At 33.6% G+C, this 21350-nt stretch overlaps 1 protein-coding gene across 1 annotated transcript in view; it reads left to right on the top strand.

Moving 5' to 3' along the window:
* Positions 1-21350, top strand: part of LOC145256117 (uncharacterized) — a 93800-nt gene extending 72450 nt beyond the window's left edge. The window contains exons 5-6 of the mRNA XM_080114703.1: positions 6343-6441; positions 20349-21350. Of these exons, the coding sequence (XP_079970829.1) occupies positions 6343-6441; positions 20349-21050 (801 nt within the window). The 3' untranslated portion in view covers positions 21051-21350. The remainder of the gene's footprint in view (positions 1-6342; positions 6442-20348) is intronic.

Below are 21350 nucleotides of genomic sequence, written 5' to 3' on the forward strand. Positions count from 1 at the left end.
TATAAAATACAAAGCATGAGATATGAATTCGTATTGAGTACACAGGTCGTGATCGTATGCTCGTTGTTAACATCCGAATTTGGGAACCTTAAGCCTATTTTATTTCTAGTGAATATCACTATTTATTATTAATTATTATTACTATATGTTACTATATATACTACTATATATATATTATTAGTGGTGTTATTGTTTACTTATTACTTTATATATTATCTATTATTTATAATTAACGATTTCCATATCGTGTTAAATTCTATACTAGGTCTACTTAGTAATTGATTGTCGCTCAGCATATGTTCTGTGTCTTTGAATCATCTTCCTCTCCACCATTCTTCTCTGTCTATGATTTTTATTTTGTCCCATAATGGTAGATGGTTTCCCTTTTCCCTTCAGATATGGTCAACCATATCCCAATTTTTTAATCTCTTTATGTATTACAGCTTTTCGATGTTCTTCTAGCTGTATTTTTAGTGGACGACATATCTCACCTTTGTATAGTTTTCCACATTTACATGGGATCTCATATACACAGTTCTTAGTCATGATTTGTTTTGTGAGGGACTTGACTCGCACATGTTGTTTATGAAAAGTTGAATCACTTCTGAATACTTTCCTGATGTCATATGGAGTGAATATTCTTTCAAGTTTCCTGACAAGCCTTTCAAGCATAGTATATAAACGGTGGTGAATTCAGGAATGCCGTGCAGACGTCTGAGTGTGTGTGTGGTTTTTTGTTTTTTTGGGGTTTTTTTTTTTTTTTGTTGTTTTCAGGCCAAAGGTAACCATTTGCCAAAAACCATTAGTTGCGACTATATGAAATTCTTACTTGTTATGAAACATGAGAATAAAATGATAACGAGATGAACGGAGAAAGAAAGTAGCTATTAAAGCCAGTAACTATTTTTGCATTCATTCGGATCACATCTCTTCTTCACCACAAATGTAAATATTTCATTTTATTTTTTTTTAAACTAAACCTTTGCAAATAAAATTAGAATATTTAAGAATGTAACAATATTATTTCTATTTTAAACGCAAATATTTCACAAAATCTTTTAACGTATAGAATATTAATAACATATTTCATACGCAGTTTTGATTACATTATTTGATGATGTTTAAAATTATGGTTTTTAAAAATACAAAAATATATGATTTAAAATTTAAGATGCATGTTTACAGGTATTACGCAAGCTCACTCTCTGGTTTTCATAGTTGAGCTGAGCAGCAGTCTCCAAATTCCGCTCTGTGAGGTCTTGTTCAAGCAAGTGATTGAACAAGATCACACAGAGTGAAATTGGGAGAGCGCTGACCTACTGAACCATGAAAACTGAAGAGAGAAATTACATAATATCATAAAACATCCAATCTCTAAACACATGGAAAGTGACATTAAATGAATAGAAGAAGAAGACGCAAAAGGGTAAGAATTTGATGAAAATCTTGCGTGTAAAAATTCCTATGATCCAAAACCAGAGAAGATACGGAGATGAAGTTACTCCATGCAAACATGCACTAACATAGTGCGTGTGCGCATTTGTAAATGCATGTGAAATGACATCACCAATAAAGAAAAAAAAAACTATAAAAAAGAGAAATAGAATAATCACAGGAGAGCACAAAATGAGATAACATTCGGGATCTCGTGGAGAATGTTCGAGATCATGTAGGTGACGTCACGGCCGTAACAATGAGAAAATAAATGTTGTTACAAAGAAAAAGTGAGTTGGAACATTTTTTCTATTCATTATCTTAGTCTCCTTTGCGACTGAAACTGGACACAACGTGTGTTTGTTCCCGGACAGCATTACACAGCCAGAGTAAGAGAATAATACACACATGTAAGTTCCGTCTGCCTGCTTCCCACCTGACTACAACTTGGATGTCTTCAAGTCCAACATTAACAAATTCCTAATGAACCGCCCCCTTAAGTAAACACTTCATCAAATCTCCACACTAACGTACTGTACTTGCAATAACTCTTATCCCTGAGTGGCTTCCGGGCCTTGATAAGTGGTGACCACCGTGTAAAAAAAAAAAAAAAAAAAAAGCTGATTTCTGTAGCGGCCAATGTTTACACCTCGACGTTCCAAATCAAAATGTGTAAACTCGTTTGTACGTACATCGTCTGCGCATACATTATCCTGCATAAAAACAAATAATAATATTTTGGACCAATCAGAGAACTTTCTGAATTTATTCGAAATGGTCTTTCTGGGAGCCACCTAAATCTTTTAAAATGTCAGAATTTTCTTCAGTAAACCAGTGAAGCCAAGTTGACCCAAGACCACAGATCGGTGTCACTGAGTGCTCATCTCTGCAACATTTCTCTCCACTCATACACACACAATCATTAGCGAACAGACAGACACACACAACTCATTATCCTCTACTCATTTAAAACAATTCATTAATTGAAATATTCCTAACCTTTCTCATTGAACTTCTTTTCTAATATGATAAACAAAGAACATTGACTCTTATAAACAACTTCCAATAAATTATGATTTATTTGATTGAGCAGATAAGTTTTTATTAGGATTTTCTGATCCCTGTAATACACGGCTCTTAATTAATCGATTCAGACTTCTTCAATGCCCCAACTAATGAATTCCCCTTGATTTTACAAGAACTCAAAAAATATTTGGATGGAATTTCGAGCGGAACCCTTTATTTACTTTACGGAGGTAGCATGTTCTTGTTCCGTCAGCCATGACTGAATAGAAGTCCTAAGTAGTTCGCAATTGTATCGCCCACACTGAGAATTGAACCATTAAAAGAATATCACTTTTTACAATTGATTGTCCAAGTACTCTAACCACTGCGCCACGGGTCATTGCAGACAATTCTAGTACGAATTTTCGGAGCTTTAAACTTATTTTTATTTCTAATTGTAAATATTATTTATTACTAATTATCCTTATGTATTAACATCTATCAATCTCTCTATCTATCTATCTATATATATATATATTAACGTTTTTACCAATTACTTGTATATATTATCTATTGTTTATAATTACTGGTTTCCATATGGTATTGAGTTCTATACTAGGTCTACTTAGCAGTTGGTTATTCCCCAGCATATGTGCTGCTTCTTTCAGTCGTCTTACTCTCCACCGTTCCTCTCTGTCAGTAGTTTTTACTTCATCCCATAATGGTAGATGGTTTCCCTTTCCCTTCCAGATATGGTCAGCTATACCTGACTTTTCAGCCTCTCCACATATTACGGCCTTTCGTACTTTCGTAACCGTTCTTTCAGTGGACAACACGTTTCACCTCTGTATAGTTTTCCACATTTACATGGGATTTCATATCCACAGTTCTTAGTCATGATTTTTTCTGTACGGGGCTTGACTCTCACAAGCTGTTTCCAGAAAGTGAATCACTCCTGAATACTGTCCTGATGCCATATGGATTACATATTTGTCGAAGTTTTTCAGACAAGCCCTTCATCTATGTTCTACAAACTGTGGTGGGTTTCTGAGTCGTGTCCTTTCGTGTCTGGTCCAGATTTCTTGGAGCTGATGTCATGCTCTCTGAATACTTGTTTCGGTGGAGGGTTTCTCTTAAACTGTCCATCTCCTCTTGATATGCACTGCTGTTACTACATATTGCTTTTGCTCGGTGTTGTAGGCAATGGACGATTCTTTTCTTTACATTATATGGATGGTGGGAGTTTAAGTTTAGGTACTGTCCAGTGAAATTCCCAAGTTCGACAAGATACAACTGAAGAAAGTCGGAAGTTACATCGACCGAAACGTTATGAAAATCACACTCAAGATGAGAACAGTAGTCCGATGAATACAAATAACCAATCCTTATCTCAAAAATTCAGAAACGTCATATAAATTATCTATTTTGTGAATATATGCTTTCTGAACTCATTATTTTGTTTTGTTTACTACCGTATGTCAATATAATAGAATTATGTGCCCTACGGTTCCAAATTCTAGTGTATGATAAATATTAAATTGATTTAATGATGTTTTTAGTTAAAGCAAAATAAATTGTTTTGGACTGTTAAAATAATTTTCAACGCTTTTGAAAATGTTTATCTTTCATTTATTTTTTGTTTGTTTATTGCATATGTTTGAATTCATGTTTTGAAACATGACGTAAATCATTAATCTATGGCGTCACACTATAAACTATAATTATTTTATTAAGACAATGTTTTAAGCTTTATCTATCTATATATCTATAAAAGTGAATGTGGCTGTCTGTGTGTATGTGTGTCTGTGTACATTTCCCTACGCAATAATTCTGTCAATTTTCAGTCTACAGGCTCGAAATTTGCTATACAGGGTAGTGAGATCTTTGGAATCCGTTTTCGGCCAGAAATTTGGCTGTTAAGATGTCAAAGTTCAACAATTAGACATTTGAGAACTCTACCAAACTCCTCTGCCAATTTTGGGTATAAACAATTGAAATTTTAGATATAGGATCCTTGGACACGGATCTAACTTAATAACTTAATTTGAGCCCAAAACAATAAATGTTTAGGGGTCATAATAGGGCTCAAAGTTTAAAAATAAATTGACCGCTGCAGTCTCAACCAAATTACTCAGACAATTTCTGGTCTAAACATTTGAAATTTTACATAAAGTGTATTCAGAGATAGGGCAAGCTTTTTAATCGGTTTGGGTCGAAAATTTGAGCTACCAATATATAAATGTATGTATGTATGTATGTTTGCATGTCTGCCTAAAAGTTTCGACAGAGGCCACGGATTTTCACAAGATCAATATCGTTTTGAAGCTCGACCTTTCAGACGACAAATACCGAAAAATTTGCTAAAAACATGAATTTCTTAACCTTCAACTGGGCACTTTTCTACAGGGAGGGAGTCGCTTTTTTTTTTCGAAAGTAATCCCCTCTTTTCGATTGTGCCTTAATTTAAACATAACTCACTTCCGGTTTGGCGGTGGTCGTAACAGCAAAGACGTCACGTTTTTTCCCCCGTTCTTTTCCTCCTTCACAGTACGGGTTCGAGCCTGCCTTCCTACTACCATTTTTTTTTTTTTTTTTTTTGCTCAACACACACCTCCAAACACCTGGGCAACGCCGGGCACCCATGCTAGTTTATAAGAAAGTCCAAATAAATCAGTAGATAGAAACTACTCAGGCTGAAGATCATAAGATATCAGTTTCGATTTCGATTCATGGGATCGGATGTATTGCATTGGGAAATAAATTATTTATGATTTTGCAGCATTTTCCATTTGGATAAGTAGTAAATATCTTATGTTTCGAAATGAAACAGTTTTTGCCATGTTTTTACTTGGTCTTTTTGTCAAGATCAAAGTGTAGTCACCTAGATTAATACAGGGGGGTCTCACTAACAACCCAGTAGGATTTATTTTTTGTTTTTCATATGAACACTTTTAATTAGTTTTCCCCTCTCCACGAGCAATCCTTTTCTTAATTCAAAAACTTTTTTTATTTACCAATGAAATTGAACTTTATTTTTTCACACATGCACACACACACACACAAAATTAATATTTAAAAAAAAAAAAAAAAAATGCATACACAAACACACAGACAACTGTTTATTAATTATAAATATGGTTTTGATTCTTAAACGCTGGGGATTTATTAGTTAGTTTAAGATCCATAGAGTGAATGAGGTATTTTGGTAAATGTTGCCAGTCAAGAGTAAGACTCCAAAGTCTACATTTATTACTTTTTAATCACTTTAGTCACAAAGACCCTGAACCCTTCCCCTCCCCAATTTCTTGTAGGGCCTTGTGCCTAATTTTGTTGTTCAAAAATCTTTAATATATAAACAAGATCAAAGTGTAGTATCTGTTCTTCAGATGCTGCACTTCCATTTCTTGTTTTCTTTCGGTGGAGGAGAAATCCTTCACGACTGAGACAATTTTTTATTTCTGTACCTTTTCTCCACGTTAAAAAACGACCCTGGTGTCTAACTCTGTCCTGTGGGGAGGCATAGTAAATAGGGACAGACAGACAGATAGAATCACCAGTCCACTTCTTTGTTTTAATTTTCTTATCATTTTGTTATTGCTGGGGATGGGGCATTCTACCGTATACCAGACAGTCACCCACTATTTCAGTTACTCTAACCGAAAAATAGTTTTAAGTTTCTACCGGTTCTTTTGATCGCAATTTTTTTTTTGTTTGTTTATTTTATTATTTTTTTTTTTGTATTTAACTTGCACTTGGTTCACAGGTATATTCGCCAGGTAGTTTTTTTAATTCTTTTAATTATATATATATATATATATATATATATATATATATATATATGTGTGTGTGTGTGTGCGCGCGCACACACATAATAATGATATGCCATATTTTCTTTTATTTCAGGATGTTGAAACAATAATTTTATTGGTGCTTTTTGAATTTGTTCTGGCTGTTGTCTCCTCTATTTTTCTCTATTGTTTCTCACCAAACAAAGAAAATGAGGTTTGTATGCTTGCACTATTTTTTTAAATGACTATATATATATATATATATATATATAATTATTTTTTCTACTATAATAATTAATAATTAAATACCTACAGACACTAGTGTTTCATCCTTTCGGGATTCTCAGTGCAGGGTGTCACGATTAACACCAGCCGAACGATTCGAACCCCGCGACACGAGACATCTCTGGCTCGATTAGCGGAGACCGTATCCATTCGGCTACCATTAACCGCGTGAAATAGCGTTGAATTTTAAACAATTTTAATTTAAATGTTCATTACGTCAGTCAGAGAGTGATCTAATCGTTATACGATGATCTATGCATAAGAGCTAAATTGACCGACTTTAATTCAACTGAAAGTGCTCAACGATAAGAAACGAATTTCTTAAAGGGGCTGTCATAATTATTTTTTCTACTATAATAATTAAATACCTACAGACACTAGTGTTTCATCCTTTCGGGATTCTTCAGTGCAGGGTGTCACGATTAACACCAGCCGAACGATTCGAACCCCGCGACACGAGACATCTCTGGCTCGATTATATATATATATATATATATATATATATATATATATATATATACATATATATATATATATATATATATATATATATAATGTATATATATATATATATATATATATATATATATATATATATAGTGATGGGACGATTCCAATATTTTTCCGATTCTAATACAATTACAGATTCTGATTTTGCAGCATTTTCTGATTTTGCAGCATTTTCCATTTACAGTAAACATGTAAAAATATTTTTTTTAAATATTATGGGATGTGCATTTACCTAAAAATATACAAATTTATTCTCTTTTGGAGGGGGGGGCTCGTTTAAAAACTATATCTACCTCAGTATTTTCTTTAAATTTCTATTTTTGAGCAATTATCTAGACTCCTAAGACGTAATCCTCTTATGTCAGACATTTTTTGTTCAAAAGTAACACTCGACATTACTTCTTTTTTTTAACTAAATAAACTCTTTAAAATAAGTTGAAAGACCAAAAACTTTCAAAGCTAGGTAGAAAACGAAAACTTAGAAAAATTAATTTAAATTTTTTTAACAACAGTAAACAAATAAAAATATTTTTTTTAAATATTATGTGATGTGTATTCTCTTTAAAAAACAATATCCCATTCAAGAACGGTCATAAAATGTGTTTTCAATCGAAATTTATTCAATAAGGGACCAGTTTTCCTACCTAGAAAAAGGGGACGAGTTTTCCGGGGTCGAGTTTTCCGGGTACGAGTTTTCCGGAGACGAGTTTTCCTAAATTCATCAACTCTTATATAAATGTCACTTTGTGTGTGTGTGTGTGTGTGTGTGTGTGTGTGTGTGTGTGTGTGTGTGTGTGTGTGTGTGTGTGTGTGTGTGTGTGTGAGAGAGAGAGTTCCTCATAGGTTATAAAACGGCTGAGTCTATCTTTTAAAAGTTTCACACAAAGGTAATTTATATGTCTGGCAGTGTTCTGAAATATGTTTTTTACAGAAACTTATCCGATAAGTGCTGAAAATCGAAAAAAACATCCAATCTTAAAAATAGTCTTTTCTCTCTTATAAAAATAAAACAAAATAAAATAAACAAGAATTTTTACAATTTATTAAAATCTCAGCAAATCGTTTTCGAAACTCGAAAAAATCCAATCTTAAAAAATAGTTCCATCTACATTTTAGATAAAAAAAAAAAAAAAAGAATTTTTACATGGGGATATTTTACTTACACCGGCCAAGGGGAATAATAAAATCTCAACCTTCTTTAAAAAAAAAATTTAAAAAAAAAAAAACAGATTTATTGTAAACTGGAATTATAGCTGAGTGGTAAAGCATTCGACTACAGATCGAATGATCCCCTGTTCAGACCCGGATGTACCTCATCATTTTATTTTAATTTTTTCTTATTAATGTGTTCAATTTACGATAAAAGAAGAGGTCCTATTTAAGATCCCCGCAAATCATTTCTTTGTTTGCATATTTTAAAATAAACATTAATCAGAAGTGACTTTTCCAGGGCATTCATCGTCAAGCCCAAATATCAGCTGACGAGATATTGTAAGCAAACACAGACGGAATTTGATGAACGAAATTATCATTATTATTTATTTATTTATTTATTTATTTTGCGAATTAGTCCACCTGGCAAATTATTACAAGATATATGATATTCAATAGAGAATTTATTCTATAATAATATATACGAAATCTGCATAAATTAAAATATCGTTTTTAAACGTATTGTACGACCGGGCAACACCATGCATACAACTAGTATATATATGCATGTGTGCGTGGGTGTTTTTCTCCTACTTTTATATATTAACTCAATGTAATATTAATATAGTGACATTAATTTGTTTTAATCTAGAAATACACGCACACACACACATAGAAAATTATATATATATATATATATATGTATATATATATATGTATATATATATGTATATATATGTATATATATGTATATGTATATATATGTGTATATATATGTATATATATGTATATATATGTATATGTATATATATGTATATATATGTATATATATGTATATATGTATATGTATATATATATGTATATATATATGTATATATATGTATATATATGTATATATATATATATACGCGATTTGCACGTTTTTAAACCATTTCTGACGACCAGGAAATTTCCCATTCTCTTTGTCTTACGAAGGAATTTAACCTACTTGTTAATTCTCTAACCGATATTTTTATTATGCGTTCTTTCTAAGAATGTGAATAGATTTTCCACCCAAATTTTATTTATAAAATATGTTAAAAGAATTGACAATTTAACTGGACATTCCATTTAAAACTTATTGTTCCTTAAAACGTATCTACAGGGTTCGATTCTCGTTTTATCTTATATCATTTTCATTTAACTAATTCTCTTTTCTTTACTTACATGAAAAGGGGACAGCCTTTTTCATGTAACATATATACTTTATTAACATTATTTCTTATTTGTTTATTTACTTATTTGTTATTTCTTATTTATTTACTAATCCTGTTTTAGCAAATTGTTATTATGTTGATATATTATAAACCTTCTGTTTCCTTGGCTCACAAGTATGTTTTCATTATTATACATAACTGTTGTGGTGGCACACATTCATTTGCATATGTGGATAGTAATTACACATAAATAGGAAGACTCAGTTAGTCTGGGCGTGTATTCACCAGAAGCCACCGAAGACCGTCGAGAGCAGATATGTTTCTCCAGCAAAGACTCTCTTATTTGACACCATTATGTAAATATCCTGTAAATATACCTTTTCCTAATACACTTCTTATTTGATCTACCTTTGTTTGTTGAGTCGTCATTTGTATTGCTTCCTACGTTACTTGTTTCAACCTGCAAACTTAACAATAACTAGCATGGGTGCCGACGTTGCCCGGGTGTTTGGAGGTGTGTGTTGAGCAAAAAAAAAGTGGTAATAGGAAGGCAGGCTCGAACCCGTACCGTGAAGGAGGAAAAGAATGTGAAAAAATGTGACGTCTTTACTGTTACGACCACCGCCAAACCGGAAGTGACGTAGGTTTAAATTAAGGCTAGACAATCGAAAAGAAGGGATGACTTTCGAAAATATTGGCGAAAAAAAAAACGATCCCTCCCTGTAGAAAAGTGCCCAGTTGAGGGTGAATAAATTCATGTTTTTAGCCAATTTTTCGGTATTTGTCGTCTGAATGGTCGAGCTTCAAAACGATACTGATCTTGTGAAAATCCGTCGCCTCTGTCGAAATTTTTAGGCAGACATGCAAACATACATACATAGATTTGTAGCTCAAATTTTCGACCCAAACCAATTAAAAAGCTTGCACTATCTCTGAATACCCTTTATGTAAAATTTCAAATGTTTAGACCAGAAATTGTCTTTAGTAATTTGGTTGAGACCGCAGAGGTCAAATTTTAAAAAACTTTGAGCCCTATTATGACCCCTAAACATTTATTGTTTTGGGCTCAAATCAAGTTATGTTAGATCCATGTCCAAGAAACCTATATCTAAAATTTTAAGTGTTTCGACCCAAAATTAGCAGAGGAGTTTGGTAGAATTATCAAAGGTCAAATCGTTTAACTTTGACCCCTTAACAGCTAAATTTCTGGCCGAAAACTGATTCCAAAGATTTTCCCAAATCTCACTACCCTGTATATCAAATTTCGAGTCTGTAGACTGAACGTTGACGGAGTTATTGTGTAGAGAAATGTACGCAGTCAGACCGACAGACAGACACTTTCACTTTTATAGATATATTGATTACTCATATGGTTAACATTGTTCATGATTTTAAATCAAAATTGATATAAACTAGCCGAGAGACACGATGTTGCCCGGGATTGAATGATAATCAACGAATGTTTCACACTCCCATATATTTATTGTCACGGAAATCAGTGAAATCGCCTATTTTTTAATCACATTGATTGTCTGCCCTAGTTGAGAACCCATCGGGGTCCACCGAGAGAAAGCTTCTCATGCATATCTGCAGCGACTTAGTCTACAATATATTGTAGTCTACCTTGTAGAGAATCTACTGTTGATTTTACAAAATTATTTTTATATATAATGGCTTCAATTAAAATCAAGTGTCATGGTGCAATTGTGCTTTAAACAGAAACATTCATTTCGAACGCGCCTCTGTCATATCAAAGAATCTGCTATTAATTTTATATGTCGGCTTGTATGGTAATAAAACTTCTCAAATGCACTTGTGATGTTAGGCTGTGTAAGGTGTTAACTTTGGTCAAAATCGGCTGTCCCTTCTTACATTAGATTATTTCGATTACTGATTATCGATACTTATTGAAGACATTCCGTTTCAAAACTATCTAAAAACACTGCCAGGTACATAATATACCTTCATGTGAAATTTCATGAATATCGGTTCAGCCGTTTTCGAGTCTATATGGAACGATCACACACATACACACCCAAACATACATAAAGTTTCTTTTTATATAATAGTAGAGATTACTTTTAGATCAATTTTACATTAATATTAATTTTACATTAGTTTTACATTAATTTTACATTAATTTTATATTAATATTAATTTATATTAATTTTACATTAATTTCATATTAATATTAATTTACATTAATTTTACATTAATTTTACATTAATTGTATATTAATATTAATTTATATTTATTTTATATGAATTTAAAACTAACTGACTTACAATTACAAATATTCTGTTGAAGTAATCGAGCGCTTTAATTTATTTTCTTAAATGATAAATAAATAAAAATTAAATCTGGCAAATTGAACGTTAAATAGGCAGACAGTACAAACACCTCTCCAACCTCTTTTTTCTTAATAATGTTACGTCTCAAAGAGCTAATAGCTTGAATTGATGAGTTAACCTCTCGTTTTTTTTTTTTTGTTTGTTTTGTTTTTTGTTTTTGTTTTTTGTTGTTTTTTTGTGTGTGTGTGTGTGTGTGTGTGTGTGTGTGTGTGTGTGTGTGTGTTTTCTATTCTTAGCATTATAAAGGAACCCGATGTTCTAGCACAGTCTTTCATTTTTCACGTGGGTGTTTATATAACCCCATATACCTGTTTTCCCCCTTTTTTATTCTCTTTTTTCTCTGTTCATTAGTTTTTCAAACATGATTTTTTAAATTACAATGTTTGTGCAATTGGGGTTTTTTCTGTCTTCATTAGACGATTTGACTTTTTATAAGAAGGGTCTTGCGTCGCCTGTCGAAGTCATTAGTTATTTATAACTACCTGACCGAAAGATTCTGTGATCGTATAGCGACATTGAATAATGTTTATTTGAATGTAAATAAACGTATATCTTACTCTATTTATTATTGAGCACTATTATACAAAACTCGTTAAATTCAATGGTTTTTATCTTTGAATATTCTTAATCTGGAATAATTATATATATATATATATATATATATATATATATATATATATATATATATATATATATATATATATATATATATATATGAGAGAGATTTAAGAATCGGACTTCTTCAGTAGAAGACAAACTTTATTAAGTCGCCTGACGAGGACTTTTGGTACCACCTGTTCAAAGCATTAACATGTCTAGTGTCGCAACCATGTAAGCTTCTCTCTCTCTCTCTCTCTCTCTCTCTCTCTCTATATATATATATATATATATATATATATATATATATATATATATATAATGTTTTACTGTACAAAACTTATAAAGCGCTTTAAATAAGGTCGGGAAACTCTAGGGGCCCCTTTCATCAACAAGCTCATCAGGAGTCAATCGATGAATTTCTATCAAGTGTAAAACAAATGTCACGCAAGAGCGAAGACTTAAGGGGGGATTACTTATAAAATTATAACGAATGGATGAAATGAAAAAAAATATATTATATATATATTTTTTTTTTCATATATATATTTTATATATATATATATATATTTTTCATATATATATTTTATATACATATATATATTTTTTTTCATATATATATATATATATAATTAAATGAAGGGCGAATGGGTTTACGAGTAAAAAAAATTACGAATAAATTATACATTGTAGAATATATGCAATTGTATAAAATATATGTACAAAATGGGATATGTGGGGAAGTTAAAATTTAAAATATATCCCCAAATAAGTCCAAAGATTTTACGAATTCACCTTGGAATTCTTCTATTGGTCAGCACCTTGCTGAAAATCCAGCGTGTGCCAATGCATATAAAATGGACTGGTTTAGGATTTTAAACCGGGCTGACTCATCGAATCACCTGAAGATTCTGGAGTCTCTATCCTTTCACTGAGGCCCTCTCTCTGTCGACAGAAGGAATTCATAAAATCTTTGGACTTATTTGGGGATATATTTTAAATTTTAATTTCCCCACATATCCCATTTTGTACATATATTTTATACAATTGTATATATTCTACAACGTATAATTTACTCGTATTTTTTTTTTACTCGTAATCCCATTCGCCCTTCATTTAATTTTATATACATGCATATAAATATATATATATATATATATATATATAATTTTTTTATTCTATCCATTCATTATAATTTTATAAGTAATCCCCCACTTAAGTCTTCGCGTTTGCGTGACATTTGTTTTACACTTACAACGATTGACTCCTGATGAGCTTGTTGATGAAAGAGGCCCCTAGCATCTTCCCGACCTTATTTAAAGCGTTATATATATATATATATATATATATATATATATATATATATATATATATATATATATATATATATATATATATATATATATGAGAGAGAGAGAGAGAAAGAAAAACAAAACAAGCAGATTTTGTTGAATGATAATCATCTGAAAGCGTTTAAAGGAAAAAAACTTGCAAATAAATTTTTACTTCACATCCTGCGTCCAATGTCCAGTTTTCATTCATTGCTATGATCGTGTAGCGACATTAAATAACGTTTATTTGAATGTAAATAAGGCACAGCTGTAGGTGCGATGTTGCAACATCATCACCAATAACAACTACAACCTCTTGCATATTTTTTGAGACAAGAGAAAGCAGCAGAACAACTTTACAGCACATTTAACAATGAACTCCTGTGTATCGCATAATGGAACACTTTCAGCATTCACTTGAGCGCAGTTAATTTATAATCTATACTGATCACCCGTCCACTTAAGTTCAAATCCCGTTCTAAACTGGACAAATTTTCTTGAAAAACTCATCATTTAGATTTTACCAGTGAAATTTCAACATATATGAGATCGATGAAATGCAGCAGCAGACTCCATATCTTGTTCCCTATAAATTCTCTATTAATAGATTCGGATATCAACCAACAACAAAACCCTCCCGTCTTTACTACAGAGATGTAACCAGTGAGTCGGTTGGATCATTGAACGCCCAAGATTGAGTTTTGTAGTGTGCATTTTGCAGCTTAACTCATATTGCTGGGGGAACGTCTGTCGTTGAGGTTATTTTGCATGCCAGGAGTTTACAGTGCTTCACGAATGTTCTTGTGAGTTTGTTTGTCCGGTTTGTTGCTGGAAAGAGTTGATATGCTGTAAGTTGTTGTTGAGCTTGACTTTCTTTTAAACATTGATTTGCAGTCAAAAACTCGATGTAGAGACGATGTGTTGTGCATGAAAGAACATGACTCGTGCACATGGCAGTGTATCATATCTTTTTTTTTTTAGTGCTATTGGTTGAAAAGAAGAAGAAAAAATATGGTGGGTGGTGCAAGAAAATTGCAGCACGTGGGTGTACATATGGGTGGCGGCATTAGTAGCACTATGAAGATTGCGAAACTAAACTAAACCCTGACACGGTGGATGTATATCTCATGAGTTATGTCTGAGGCTGAAGAGTGATTTGATCAGGATTGGGTATGATGATGGGTTCCAAATTTGGAAAGCTGGTAGAAGGAAGAGTTATATCAAATGAGATTCCCAAGAAAGCAGGTTTAATGCGATCTATTGCAATCAAGTCATTTTTACCATTATGATCGATGACAAAATATCTGTCAGAGTCTTCCAACACAAGGTAAGGTCCATAATAAAGTGGCTGTAGAGATTTGCATATTGTAATCGATACGGACGAAGACATACTTACACGTTTGAATGTTAGGTGAGCAGTACGGCTTGGAAGTTACAGAATCCAGTAGAGTGTACAGACTTAGCAAGTTTCAAATAATCTACATAACCAGACGTTGTTGTTGGTATGGATCGATCGACTGCAAAAAACTCACATGGAAGGTAAAGAGTGGTTCCAAAAACCATCTCTGCTGGAATAAAGTTCAAGTCTTCTTTAATAATGGATTGAAGTCTGAGAAGAACGATTGGCAAATGTTCAGTCAAGTGATGCAGTTCACGCTGTTCAGATAGGGCAGTTTGGAGTCGATGACGCAAGGGTTCCACCATCCCATTAGTGATGGGGTAATAGCCGGTAGTCGCTATGTGAGAAATTCCGAAGAACTGGCAAAGATCTCGGAAAGTGTGCAATGTAAATTGTGAACCTCTATCAGTGATAACCATGGTGGGTACACCAAAATTAGAGATCCAGTTCTCCATGAATGTTCTGTGCTTTGACTTCTGTAGAGATTTCCTGTAAAGAAGCTGCTACTGGCTAACAAGTAAAACAATCATTGTGAGGATGTAGCAATGAGCAGTGGAAGGTGGCATGTGAAGAAACGAGCATCAGGTACCGGGAAGTTGCCTGGGGAAGACTTATTATGACAATGAACTTTTGTTGTTTGGCAGGAAATACATGCCTGAGTCCATCGACGTATGTTGATGTTCATGTTAGGCCAAAAAAAAAAAAAAAAACGAGCTACAATGAGTTTGACTGTTGCACGCTTGCCAGGATGTGTGAAGTTGTGAAAATGTTGAAAAAAAAGTCTAGAAACTTTTCAAGACTGTTGAGATGACAAAAGCATAAAAGGGTGTCTGCCACAAAATTTGTTTTGCCTGGTAAGTACTAAATGTCGCCAGAATATTGTGTCATAAAGTCCATCTGTTGTAATTCTCTGGGTGTATATTTCCCAGAAATAAATGATGTAAAAGAAACAATCAATGGTTTGTGATCAGTGAAAATAGTGAATTATCTCCCTTCCAACATAGCAAATTGTTCTCATCTGAAAACGCTGTATTTTTGTTGAGGTGTAGTAAGAAAAACAAAGGTTGTGTTTGACCTTTTATTACCTGATTGAAGACAGCGCTAACAGCTGCATCAGAAACATCTGTCGAAAGAAAGAGCTTAGCTGTTGGGCCAGGGTCAATATAGGATAGTTTTGTGAAATTCACCAGATCAAATTGATCTGCAGACATGAAACTTCATATATAGGGTATTCGAACCCATACAAAATTTTATATTTGGGTTATAGCCAGAGAAAATCAGTACAAAAGTGTGAAAATTTTAAAAATGAAATTTGTTAGGTGAAGGTTGAATTGTGGCATTACGAATACGCATACATTACGTAGTAGTTATTGGTTCATGTTTTAATTTTTATCTTGCAGCAAACATGTTTTCATACGTCAGGCATTAACATTAAAGGAAAAGAAAAATGTGAGCTTAATGTTTTGGATTCGATTCTCAGTGGTGGCGCATGAGTCATTTTGTTTTTAACTATTTAAATCATTACTGTATATTAGGTCCAATATAATCCTATCCTATAAACAATAGTTTGATTGCAGAAATTCCCGTCTGGACCAAAATACGGTAGGTTAGCAACAACATATGCCACATACAAATTCATTACATCCAGCCTATTAACCACTATTTTATGTAACTTTATAAACACTTTTCTACCACATCCAGTGTGTTTAAATAAAATCCTAGATTACATCCAAGGAGCTACACCAGCACTATTGCATTAACCTATAGAGGAAGAAGTCTCGATTTTTCCCCTATTGCTAAAGTCCTCCTATCGATCCCAGTAAACACTACTGGTTACTATACACATGGTATGGATACACCCTTCATAACTGATTCATAAATTCATAGCACAAACGTTAATTCCCCGATTCTAAAAATAATAACTTCTCCCTTAAAACATTCCAACTATTCACATTGGTATATATATATATTATTCCTTAATTGGAATTCATTTTTGAGATGAGCATTATATATTAATTTATTTTTGTTTCGGACTATTATTCTCATCTTTATTAGTTGTTGTTTTTGATCTTTTATTGGTTTTGTTTATTCACAACGTTTCGGCCAACTATTCCTCTGGCCTTCGTCAGGTGGTAACCGCGATGGATAGGAACTTCGAATTTCCTAACTACATTCTCAGTCATCACTGCCATCCGTAGTTGTTGTCGTCTCACCACATTTTGGCCAATTAACCTCTGGCACGCTTTAGGTGGGATTGAAACTAATAAAGATGAGAATAATAGTCCGAAACAAAAATAAATTAATATATAATGCTCATCTCAAAAATGAATTCCAATTAAGGAATAATATATATATATACTAATCGGTACGGACCCGACTATGGAAGATCAGATAATAAATAAACGTGGATTTATAAGATCAAAGAATCCTACCTTGATCGCCCTTCGGGGCCCGTGGCGCAGTTGATAGAGACATTGAATCTCTACAGTTCCAGATGAACATTGTCTGAAGATAGCGATTTCAATCCCACCCAAGCATGCCAGAGGTTAATTGGCCAAAATGTGGTGAGACGACAACTACGGATGGCAGTGATGACTGAGAATGCAGTTAGGAGATTCGAAGTTCCTATCCGTCGCGGTTACCACCTGACGAAGGCCAGAGGAATAGTTGGCCGAAACGTTGTGAATAAACAAAACCAATAAAAGATCAAAAACAACAACTAATAAAGATGAGAATAATAGTCCGAAACAAAAATAAATTAATATTCTCATTGGCTTAGATCAGACCTTATCCTGGATTACAATTCTATAAAATTAAACGATTGCGAAATAGCTAATCCAATATGGCGTCTATAGATACACGATGCCAACGTTTAACATTAAATAAGGTGACTAGTTAGTCTCTCAGAGGTAAATGCTTCTCTCTTTGTCTCTCTCCCTATCTCTTCCTTTCTCTTTAAATGGGTTTCCAGAGAGAGAGAGAGGGGGGGGAGACAAAGACAGAGACAGTGACAGAGCGAGATTTATATCTGTTTTGTTTACATTCGAGCATGGTACTGAACTGAGCGATACATAGATAGATTGATAGAAAGATATACAAATATATATAGAGAGATAGATAGACAGATAGAGAGAGACAGAGAGAGAGCTAGTGAGTTGAGCACGGTTATGAACGAGGGATAGCGAGAGAGAGAGAGAGAGAGAGAGAGAGAAAGCAAGAGATAGAGAGAGAGAGAGAACACCAGTCAAAATTACCACAGCTAAAATTGTTTTTCTTTTTTATTATGCTCGCTGCCCCCCCCCCAACAAAATGTAAACACTAAACGGTAAATGTCAGCGCGTTACTTAGGGAACAACCGTTATTTTAACTGCAGATAGGATCAGGTAAAAAACATTAAAAACTATGTAACAACACAAACATAATGAGCCACATTTTTGTTTTTCTTGGGGGAGGGGGATGTCGATATTTAAAACTGTTCGTGTGGAGAAAGTGGCTTACCGTTAAAGAGGCTACGCGTTTGTGCCCGCAGAGCACAAACTAAGAATCAATATGACGCCCGCATGCGTTTATGTGGAAAAAAGTCTCGTGGAATCTCGGATAATCTCGTACCCTGATTCCATAAATAACGAGGAAAGAAAAGCGGGAAGTGAGACGATTTTGAGTCACGGAAACGAACGGACGTGTGTAAAGGAAGAGGTAGAAGAAAAGAGTGTGGTGAACGAAACAAACAACGACTCGGTTGAAAGTAGAGTTGTAACGAACACAGCCCGATAAAGTATTCCTTGTTTTTCTTTATTGAAAACACAATGAATTTAGTCCATCAAAAATCACACACTCAGACTCTCTCTTTCTCTCTCTTTCTCTCTTGACAGTTAAATGGATAGCTTTTTTTTTCTCCTTCTTTTCATCCTTCACTCTACATGTTCGAGGAGAATGCCTGCCTCCCTACTACTTTTTTTTTTCACCTCTTTCCACCCGGGCAGCCTACTGCGTCTAATTTTTTAATATTTTTACCCCCGTTGCTATTTAAAAACATTTTTTTTTACGGATGGGGCTTGCTCAATATCCTTACTACACCACCTCTCTTCACCTGTTCTTGACAAGGGGAGATTGGGGGTATCCATTCTGATAGCCGTTCTTACCATGAAGAGTTGGTGGTGTGTATTCCGAAAGCTGGTCATAACATAAGGAGGTTGGGGGTTGGGCAGCAACAACAACAACAACAACCATAGTTTATTTTTTTCGAGGGGTGGGGGAGCACGCTTCCACCGGAAAATGCTGGCTAGTGGGTACTGCTAATATAATAATAAATACGAAATCTGTATTAATCAAAATATCATATTAAGTATATTTTACGACTGGACAATGCCGGGCGGCATGCTTGTATATATATATATATATATATATATATATATATATATATATATATATGCATCCACATACAGTACTGTTTCGCTGTATCACAGCTCATCAATGCGGCTCAAACCAGGATTGAGACTTGATCACCTAGGCGATAGTCAGCGCTTCTCACCGTTTTGCTATTTGGTTGCTGTTGAGATAGGAATGCGAAATTACAATGTTTTAAACATTGTCCAAACGCCTAAGCTCCATTTGTTTAGACAAAGAGCATTACTTTTTACGCTAGTGGCAGATTATCATTTCATTCGCCAATATGCTCAACCCAAGATAGGGGGCATTTATCCACTTCAGTTACACCACACACTAATTTTAATTGTACAAGACCAAAAGAAAACCAGCTCAGCCTCTCTTCCAATGAATCTTCTGATTTAATAAGTTTTGCAGAACCTCACACTAATCCGGCAGGTTTTAGTCATGAATATTCAATAGTCTTTCTTTTATTGCCATTCAATGATATGTGAGAATGGGCTTCACATTTACCGAATCTTAACTCCACAATTTTTTATCTGTGAGGTTATTTGAATATATCTGCCAGATGTGCAAGTTTTCAGACACCCATATATATAAAAAATGCCCCACATATATAAATGCATAAAAAAAATATGGTACGATAGGGCAAGTTAAAAAGAAGATAGAAATAATAACATGAAAGTTGTCTTGGCCAATCACATATGTTTATGAATAAAAGAAATGTATTTTTTTTTGTCATGATGAACAAAGAGGGATAATTATTTCAGGCGAAAACGAAGGTAAGTCTTTTTATATAAAGAAACTAAAAAAATTTTTTTTTTCTATTTTCTTTGCTTTCTTTTGGTTAAGAATTTCTGAGATGAGATTTTTTGTAAATTTCCTTTTTTTTTCTTTTCCTTTTCTTAAACCAGGTAGAAGAATCCATGTACAACCAGGATCATAAAAACTCTTTCGTTATCACTCGGCCGACTGTGAATGAACATCCCAACACAAATCAATTTTCAAGTTATAAGAACCTCCCCTATCGGCACACTTACTCAAGTGAAAACTACAATGTAGAGCAAAGTTCCCCAAGCATCCAGGAACTACCCAACAGCCAGAACAGTGTAGGCAATGAAAATTTTACCAGCCATAGCTTTAGTGGTAAACCATCTACCCCACAAGTAGAGAAATTTACTACCAACCCAAAGTTTGTTCGACCAGGAGGTCTTCGTGTGCAAAACCTCAGACAGTGTTCTGTAAACATTGATGACTACGCCAGCACCAGAAAATATCCTCCATACATGCCTCATGAAATTCATTGTGAAAACAACTATACGGAACAAGGCATCATTGATCTTGGAGAGAGTTACCAAAATGTATATACAGAACAGCTCTACCCGAGCATTAAGGAGATTCATAATAAGGAGGATTTGTATCAAATGAGATGTGCTCATTTCATCGAGAATTCATATAATGAGACTGGACATTGTAATGAAGGCTATATCGATGGGGAGAGTATGTCAAACCAGCAGGAGTACTACACGGAAGATATGGCCGATGAAACTGAGGATTCTTCTAGTAGCATTGATAAAGAATACCATGAATATCCACCGAGTGGAGAAGTCGCTTAAATTACTTGGAAAATTAATTTTCTGCACATGAATTTCTAGGAAAATTCAGCAGCTTTAATATTTCAAATAAATGTTGATGGTTACAAGTCTTTAAAATTACTTAAAAAATAATGCAAATTTAAATTACTAAATTCTATTTTAATTTTATTTGGAACAAATATTTATTGAGGCAGGAAAAGATATATTATTCAAACCTTATAAAAATGTATGATTATAATTTCAAGGATATCCAAGGGAATAACACAGAAACTTACAATACGACAATGGACGCTTAATATTAAAAATAGAACATTAATAAAT

This window comes from Euprymna scolopes, chromosome 32 (assembly GCF_053919585.1).
Source record: "Euprymna scolopes isolate OS-2025 chromosome 32, ASM5391958v1, whole genome shotgun sequence".
Classification (NCBI taxonomy): Eukaryota; Metazoa; Mollusca; class Cephalopoda; order Sepiida; family Sepiolidae; genus Euprymna; species Euprymna scolopes.